The 9,427-nt window shown below is 42.0% G+C and overlaps 1 protein-coding gene across 1 annotated transcript; it reads right to left on the bottom strand.

Moving 5' to 3' along the window:
• Positions 1-2,038: 2,038 nt before the first annotated feature.
• Positions 2,039-9,078, bottom strand: thoc6 (THO complex 6). The gene is made up of 13 exons (XM_039825251.1): positions 8,914-9,078; positions 8,045-8,136; positions 7,892-7,956; positions 7,517-7,620; positions 4,593-4,630; positions 4,427-4,475; positions 4,258-4,329; positions 3,765-3,867; positions 3,626-3,675; positions 3,376-3,438; positions 3,168-3,278; positions 2,891-3,019; positions 2,039-2,309 (listed from the first exon to the last, which is right to left on the bottom strand). Exons 1-13 carry the CDS (start codon positions 8,926-8,928, stop codon positions 2,229-2,231), a joined length of 972 nt encoding a protein of 323 aa, XP_039681185.1. The 5' UTR covers positions 8,929-9,078; the 3' UTR covers positions 2,039-2,228.
• Positions 9,079-9,427: the final 349 nt, after the last annotated feature.

The following is a 9,427-nucleotide window of genomic DNA, read 5'->3' as shown; positions in this document are numbered from 1 at the left end:
ATGTTACGTTGTTTTTTGTACACGCGCTGTGACTCTACAAATCACAACATGGAAATAGGAACATGTTGGCGTTATTTTGTCACAATTGGGAGCAGTAGGCTAGTTGGAACCAGTTACCTGCAGGATCTGTGCTAGGCTAAGCTAATGCTGGAACCGTCAGACAGCCTTACAGCACGCACGGAGATGAGAAGGGTATGTATCGACTTGTCTTACTCTGGGGGTTACGGTGAATAAGCTAAATTCCCAATAAGTCGGCGTGTTCCTTTAAATGTCGTCTGAGAAAGGAAATTTAAAGGGGCGCTATACAGTTTGGGCCATTTCTTGGCTTGCTTTTTGCTGGCAGGTTTCTCTACAGAGCTCCCCCTACAGCTTCGGAATAGATATTTGGCAGCACTGTCGTAACAACTCCTTGGCAACTCTCCCCCCCTCCCATGTGCATTTGTTTTCAAAGAAGCCGGCGAACGCACGGAGCCATTGTGGTGGAAGTTTTCCTTGAAGCAGCAGAGTTAGTGATATTCATGATAAAATCAAAACGAATAACGACTGTTTGAGAATTAAACCAAAGTTTGGTCTTTGAGTATTTATTTACATTTGCAAATGGAGAAAACAGTTTCAAAGGTACACGCAGCACAACTGAAAATGTCTTTCTAACCTAAAGTCTAAACATCCAAACATCATCTAGTGAAAACCTCTGTTAAGCCACCCCTCTAAATGTATCTTCTAGCATGGCCAAAGTTGATCACCTTCCCCTCTGCTCCTGTTCTTTTCATTAGCCTAAACAACAGTTTATCTCAGGAGGCAGAAGGAGACACGGTTCAGACAGTTCTATGGCCTTCTTCACTTTATCTGCTAAAAGTTAAAACAAATGAGGACCTGGAGTTCCTTAAAGGAAAAACTCTACTAGGCTGAAAGTTCACGGTTGCCAGCTATTTCACTTGGAGCCTTTTGAATCTACACATGAAGAAGCTAAATCTTGTGGCGTTATAAAACAATCATTAAACTAAATGGTTAAAATAAAATTTGCCACCACACCATGTCCACTGAGGTTTTTCTCTCCTGGGTCCATAACGTGATTCTTTTTCCCTACGGCGGCCTCAGAACGCTGTCCGATCAGAAGCAACTTGCGTTTGCCAACATGAAGCTGACAAGAAACTCTGTGCCAGCTCTAAGTTGCAAGGGTGGATTTTCCCGCTTACAGGCGCTAGGGGGCAGCGAAACGACCACCATTCAACCCGAAAAAAGTCAGAACCATTCCAATGACTCCGAAGCTGTTCAGTTAAGGTAAATTAAGCTAAAAAAACCTGCATAGTTGCCCTTTAAAAAAAAAACAACTCAAATTTGAAAAAAATATGTTGAGAGGTTTAACTCAAAGTCAGACCAAATAGCCTCGTCACTGTCTAAATGTCTGTGAAATCCACAGCCAGACGTAAAGGGGGCCGGGTACTTTTTAGGCACAGACCGAATTGCCTCTGACGTATCATGTGTTGGAAAAATGCCGCTGCATTCAATAACCAATCTAAATCCCTAAGGAGTAAATCTCATCAGCGTCGGTGAGCCAATCAGCACGCAGCATGCTTCTACCAAGCTCTAATAATGTCTGTGATTGGCTGTCTAAGGTTAGGAAAGGAAAAACTCTGCGTTACACAGACACAGGACTCACGTAGGAGGAGGTGAAAAAGAAATCTAAAGATGTGTGCTGTAATGTAATTTCTTTTTGTTTCATAAAATTGGTATCAAAAAGAGTATCATTTAAGAACTGATATCAAAGTCACGATATTGGTATCGACATTTTTACTAATATTCTGACTAAGATGCAGGTTATGTAAACAGTTTGGAGCATTTCCATATGACGTGTGATGTGTCTATTATTCAGGTTTTAGAGGCATTCTTTGGTAGCCTGGAAATCCTGAACCGGGACGGAGCTCTTCCTGGATTCCTGCGGGACACATTTTGACGTTCTGATGTCTTACCGACTGTAGTGGCGTCGCAGCAGCACGCTGCCGTAGATTAGAGCTGGAACTAATCACAACAGTTTGTACAAAATGAGACAAAAATATTTTATTATCTTCAGACTATGGGTACAAAAGTTGACGTGAGTTTCTGACGACAATGGTAAAAAAAAAGCTGACACATTAATCAACAAACGTTACATTAGTCAACGTGTGTGTGTGTGTGTTGTGTGTGTGTGTGTGTGTGTGTGTGTGTGTGTGTGTGTGTGTGTGTGTGTGTCAGAAGCTGAGGGAGAAGGTTTTGTACGACAGGTTGGTGAACACGTCGATGTGGTCGCTGCTGCCTCCCACAGTCAGCACCTGCAAACAGGAAACAGGAAACAGTTATTACTGTCACTTAACTAACAGGGCCGGACGTTTAGTTTATTCACATGCTTTTATTTTGAAATGTCACATATCTTTGACTGTATTGTTGCATTTCTCATATAGTCTTCTCATGTACAGGTTGGCCGTTAGAGTTTAGCAGATCAAGCAAAACAAAAATGTATTAATTTTTTTTTCTTTTTGTTTCTCAGCCTGAATATAAAACTCTTCTTCTTCTGGGGGGGATTTCTGCGTCTCAAAGTGGGAAAAAAAAAAATCGGACAAATTCTGTGTCGAGTCCAGTTTGAAAAACTGTTTCCTGTCTTTTTGGTTCGGTGGCGGTGCACAACTAGGTTTTTTGTCAAGCAATTCTAATTCTATTATGTTTACATTCTTGTCTTTTCATAGTCATAGTTCATATTCAATAAGCTATCGCACGGTTCAATCCCTGCACTTCTCTTTTCAGGTCACGTGATCGGGATGTGACGGGAGTGTTTTCCTGGGATGGGAGCGACGACTGATCCCAGTGTCACCGTCTAGTGTGTATGTGTGTTTGTTGTGTTATTGGGTGGGCCGACCCGGTGCTCCGTGCTGTTGGCGTTGATCTGCAGCGTGTTGAGGCTCTGCGGCGTGCACGGGATCTGAGCTTTCACCTCTCCACCCAACAGACAGTGAGACACAAACGGACCCTCACCCACAGCCAAGATCTGGGGACGAGAGAGAGAGAGAGAGAGAGAGATTGACTGATTAACATCTTCTAAACAAGCCACAAAAATGTATAAAAAAAACGAAATAAATGGCAAAACAGCTGAAATCTTGCTTGGGATAAGAGCTGTGTCCTGGCCGTGGTCTCACCATGTCCTGGTAGAAGGCGGCCTGTCTCTGGCAGCCCGCCAGCGGGAAGACGGAGGTCGGAGACAGCGAGCGGAGATGCCACAGAGACAGGGACGGGCCGCCGCCACACAGCTGCAGGAAACAACGACGACAGTTAGACATCAAGACACTTCTGATCATATTACCAACATGTTTAAACTATGAAAAGAAAGAGGTGGCGTTGTGTTACCATCCAGTCGGAGTCTGTGGTCAGACAGCTGATCCATTTACCGAACTGGGGCCGAGCACAGCTCTGAAACACACCACACTCTGGTCATCTTTCTGACACTCACACGGCCACGCACTCACACAGCTACTTAACTTGCAGAAATATAGTTAGCCTAAAACTGACATTTGGATATTTGACTTGTAAAAAGGACATAATATTTAAATGTAAATGATATTTCTATAAATGGACTGAACGAACGGTTTTCCCTCACCTCGTACTTGTAGATCTCGACGCAGTGGACCGACTGACCCGTCCTGCTGTCTGAACAACACATCACCATCATGATTAAAATGAATATTAATAATAAAACTACAGCGTCAGGATAGCAACGTGGACGCGCCATCACTCACCCCACATCCTCACCGCTCCGTCCTCCCCCCCGGACAGGATCTCTGCCTCCCGCTCTCTCACGCTCACACAGTGGATGTAGTCCGAGTGGCCCTGCAGGACCGACTGCACACAGAACATCTTACTCTTTAACTAAAAGGTCTATCTCTGTAGGGATCCATCCCATAATGTTGTCAGACACTTAGAATAATAATCTGAGTCTGTCAGCGGCAACAACAGAACTTTTAGTGGACGCTAACTGCTGCTGAACATTAGTCCTGTAGGGTTACATTACAGGTCGGTTCTGGTGTAATACTGGACCAGCTTCAGAGACTGTTGATCTCGTCAGACACTCAGACACCAATGCATGATGGGAAATAGGGTCCAGGTTAAAAACAAACAACCAAAGTTACCCTTTCATATGTAATTACTCTCGCTGCCAGAGACAAAAGATCCACACTGCAGCTTTAATCTATGAGGATGAACACAAGGATCTAAACGGTGAAGCGGACTGACCTTAAAGACTCCGTGCTCCAGGTCCAGGATGTGGATGTTGTTGTCCCCTCCTCCGACCACTAGACTGTTGTCCTGAAACCCAGAGAGAGCAGCGTTCAGCTTCATCGTACTACCCTCCCACTGAGGAACAGAGCGTCTCGACATCAGTATGTAACGTATCTGTTCTCACTCGGGGGTTGACGATCATGGCGTTGATCTCTGGGATCTCCAGACTGGATCTGGAGGACAGAAACCAGAAGACCTCAGTGACTCAGGCAGCGGTTTGCTCCTTTATTACAATAATATCAAAGACTGGAATACGGCAAGCAAACAGGAAGAAAGAGAGCGTCTCTCACTTGTAGTTTGGTCTTTTTGTCCACAGAGGTTTGGCATTCTGAAGGAGACACAAAACGTTCACAGTGAAGCTCCAAGCAGACAAATAGTTTACATATCAAACGTTTCACCTAAAACAACTCGGACTTAAAAGGGTTTCTCAACCTGGACTCCATTCTCCTTATATCCACCACGTTTCATTCCCGGGATTGCTCCGGTGTCGCCGGAAGATTCGCCAGATGTCCCTCTTTTTAGGCCGGCTGTCCATCCCCTTCCTCTTTCTTTGTGTTGGCGTATGTAGTGGAATTTGTAATAAATGAGGCCCTAAGGCCTGTCAAATCTGACTCCAATTTATTAATTCCTGCGTCTTCTTTCATCAGACTTAAGTTTACCAGAAGACAAGGATCAATCTGAGAGTCCAGCAGAGTCTAAGTTTCCGTAGCAACAGACATCAAGTCAGAGCTGGTCCACCAAGTTGTCCTCCGAATTATGAGCCCCTATCTGTTCTCTCCCTCAAGCTTTTATCCTATCCTCACAGGAGGAGGGGTATTCTTGTTTCTAGACAGAAACGGTTATCTTACACAGACACACACACACGCCAAGGTCGGGGTCTCTGTGGTGCAACTTCCTCTGCAGTTCTCGCAACCTTCAAACAATGCACCTCTATACCATAAAAACTATTTTTATGACTTAAGCTTAACTTTCTGGTAGCGGTGCAGGGTTGTACTTAGTGTCTTCATTAATCAGAGGTGTGTTTTGGGCGTAACATGCAATCAACCAATCAGAGATCAGCTCCCATTCCCTTTAAAAGCCAGGCGCGTTTGGACCTTGGAGCATTGCTGTTATGATGGAGGATTTGCACCGTAATATTTTTATTTACTGACGAAATTTTTTTTAGTTTTAGCTCTTTCTCTGTTGCTGATGTTCATAAAGCCCTGAAACAACTGAATCCTCGAAAACCTACGGGCCCCGATTACTTAGAACCTTTCTTCTTGAAATTAGCTGCAGATATCCTAGCTGAACCTTTGACTCATCTTTTTAATCTTTCACTGGTCACATACAAAATTCCCAAGGTATGGAAGTCTGCTTATGTTTCACCACTTTTGAAAGGAGGTGACCCAACCTTGCCTAATAATTACAGACCCATTTCCAAACTATCAGCATTGACCAAAGTGTTGGAATCCTTGGTTAGTAATCAAGTGAAGGAGTACTTAAATGCTCAGTCAGTTTTATCTAAGCATCAATCTGCAACAGCACTACCACTGCTGCCATAAAAGTAATTAATGATATAGTCAAAGCACTTGATGATAAGAAACACTGTGTGTCTCTGTTCATTGACTTGTCCAAAGCATTTGACACTGTTGACCATAGCATACTAGTTCAGAGACTGATCGGTATAGGTATGTCTGAGCACTCTGTGGGCTGGTTTATCAACTACCTCGCTGATAGGACTCAAGCTACACAAGTTGAAGGCGCCACGCGTCAAAATATGTATCAATCTGTAAAGGGTTCCCCGGCTCCATACGGGCTCCGCCGACTTTTATTCACTATTTATATAAACTGTCTGGGGGAAAATGTCCAACATGCATTTTTCCATTTTATGCAGATGATACTGTTATTTATTGTTGTGCAGCTACCATTAAGAAGCGCTATGAATGCTTGCAAACTGCTTTCGACAGAGTGCAAGCACAGCTTTATCAATTAAAGCTTGTGCTTAATGCTGAGAAGACCAAAGTAATGGTCTTTTCAAACTCAAGAAAAAAGGAGTTAGACCTGAATATTGTTACTGATCAGGGTAAAACAAATGAGGTAGTTTCATCTTATAAATATTTAGGATTTTTAATTGATGATCACCTTTCTTTTAAGCTTCATATACAGAACCTAGTAAAAAGTTGAAATTGAAGCTAGGTTTTTTCTTTAGGAACAAAACTTGTTTTACTTTTTCTGCTAGAAAAAGGCTAGTTGATGCCACATTTCTCTCTATTATTGATTATGGTGATCTGTTGTACATGAATGCCCCATCAAAGTGTCTTCAGATGTTGGATGCTGCGTATCATGGAGCTTTAAGATTCAAATTGTAGACCCCTCACTCATCACTGTATACTTTACTCCACAGTAAATCTGCCCTCTCTGTCAAATCGCCGGCTTACTCACTTTTATATGTTCATATACAAAGGCATTTTAGGCAGGCTCCCATGTTACATATCTGAATTTCTTTCTTTTACACAGAGTACTTATGGTTTACAGGTCCCAGAACACTATTTCATTGAATGTACCTCAAGCCCGGACAGAGATGTTTAAAAAGGCTTTTATGTTTGCTGCTCCTTCTACTTGGAATGACCTACAGAAAACACTCAAAACTACAGTGTCTAATTTCCTTAAACTATTTTAAAGGTTATGTTAAAACCATAGAACATGAGTCCATCCACACGTGCAAATGTTTTAACTTATGGTACGTTTATTTAATTGAAATGCACTTAAGATGTCTTTGCCTCTTTTGTGATTTTAAATTGTTGTTTTATGTAACATACTTGTTCTGCTATTTTGGCCAGGTCTCTCTTGAAAAAGAGATTTTATATCTCAATGAGACTAACCTGGTTAAATAAAGGTTAAATAAAAAATAAAATAAAAAATGTGTAATCTTCTGCATGTGTGTGTGCTGCTGTGCGTCCCTGTGTGTCTAACAAGCATAGTGTGCGCGCGCTGTGCACGAGCCTAGGAGCATTTTACTAATGCTCTGTTAAAATAACAATGAAATGCTGCGAGAAAAGTCTGACGATAATAATAGTCGGCTCATTTTCTTATAGACTTCTAGAGAAACAGACTGATTTTTGGAGCCGGTGGGCAGGAATCAGGAAGTGGGTGGCGATATAGCCAGCCTTAGATAGGTCAGTGTACATGTGCTGGGTCTGTTGTTGTTGTTGTTTGGATTTAAAGAGATAGTCACCTTCTTGATGAGTTCGCTCCAGCTCCAGCAGCTAATCTCTCCGTTTCCTGCGCTGAGGAGCTGAGAGTCGTTGGAGAGGAGCGAGAACACCGGGCCATCGTGGGCTGAACCGGAACACAGAACACAGAACATAGAACACAGAACACACAGCCAACTCAGCACCCATGTTCAGACAGGAAATCCACCGACTTACTGGCTGCAAACAGCTGTGGTGGAGGCAAAGTCACTGAACAAACTCTTATCCATCAAGATCACTTTCTCATCCATTTCTCCCTCTCTGTCTCTCTCCCTCCCTCCACCTGTCTCTATATCTCTCCCTCTCTCCCTCTCTCTCCCATCATTAAGACTAGATGGGTTTCCTGTGGTTTGACTCACCTGTGAACGTGAGAACAGGTTTCTGACTCAGCGCGGTGGCGTCCGGACTCAGAGCTGCAGACAGGCTGCAACACAACCATCATTCATGTTAAAATTTTTACATTATGATATATGTTGTAACGAGCGTCATGGCAGTGTCTGTGCGTGGCCGACCTGAACAGAGCGATCTCTCCGTAGTTGTTTCCTGCTGCCAGGAAGCGTCCGCAGGGAGAAAAGCTCTGGGAGAAGACGGACATGTGGAGGAGCTGCACAGCATACAGCAACGTTACTTAGTTAGCTTTATACACACACCCACACGTATATGTACTAACTTTAAACAACAATATATCAAAAAACAAACACAGCCAGGAATTTGACACAGCAACTTTTGATCTCATTGCATTTCTACAAACATTCAAACCTTTAATCTTTAAATCAAGACAGAGACAGACACACACACACACACACAGACGGACGGACATATAGACACACACACAGAAAGACAGACATATAGACACACACAAAGTCACACACACAAACACACACAATGAACGGAGTTTGGTCTGAAGCTCTCACTCTCCTACGAAAGCGAACACAAGCAAAATGGGATTGATTCACATTACAATAAATCTTTATTAACTTAATACAACTTATTCAACTACAACCCGAATTCACCAGGAAATTCTCTTTAACATGTAAGTGTATTTTAATTGGTTACATGTGTTATATTTGTATTAATAAGTAAGAAAACAAAAATGTAGTGGAATTCTGAACGGAGTTTGGTCTGGCGTTCTCTCTTCCTACGAAAGCGAACACCGATAGCAAAAAGGGGATTAATGAACGACAAAATCGATGTTTATTAACTAATTATTACTTGTCTATTATACCATGAGATATATGTATCAGATAACGTCTGTTAAGAAACGTTAGCCACGTTTCTAACAACAACACAACGCTCGAGGCAAGTTTTAGAGCCGCTTTCAGTCTAAAATGTGAGCTTCTTTAATTCTACACTGTTAATAAACATATTAAATGTATTTTACCTCTACGGGACCCATTCTGCTCTCACAAACACCACGTGGCTGTAAAACGGCTGCTCCCGGAGCCCAAAATCTGGATTTAAAGCAGAATAACCTATGAGAATAACCGAGAATAACATGAAATGCGACGAGGGACAAAAAAAGAGCCAGCGGGCGAGGGAACCTGACGTCAGTGACGACGCAAGGGATTCTGGGACATGTAGTACACAATCAAACGTATTCTGTCATTTGCTGGGAAAATAAAATTCATAAATATAAGAAATTACAAATAAATAATAAACTACGAGATAAAAATGATAATAATAATAACGTATTTTATATTACTTTAATTGTTTGTTTTGAGATATGGCGGCTTAAATATTAAAATATCTGTAAATAAACAAGTAGCAAGAAAATAAAAAAAGAGGAAATTGTTATTTGTTATTATTTTTAGACATTTCTGAAATCTACGTAAAATACAAGTGATTTAAATGATTAAACTACAGTAAAAAAAAAGCAAAAGTTGTTTGTTTTTTTA

The sequence above is a fragment of the Perca fluviatilis genome, chromosome 15, assembly GCF_010015445.1.
Source record: "Perca fluviatilis chromosome 15, GENO_Pfluv_1.0, whole genome shotgun sequence".
Taxonomy (NCBI): domain Eukaryota; kingdom Metazoa; phylum Chordata; class Actinopteri; order Perciformes; family Percidae; genus Perca; species Perca fluviatilis.
The sequence above is the reverse complement of the archived record's forward strand: the minus strand, read 5'-3'. Positions and strand labels throughout refer to the sequence as shown.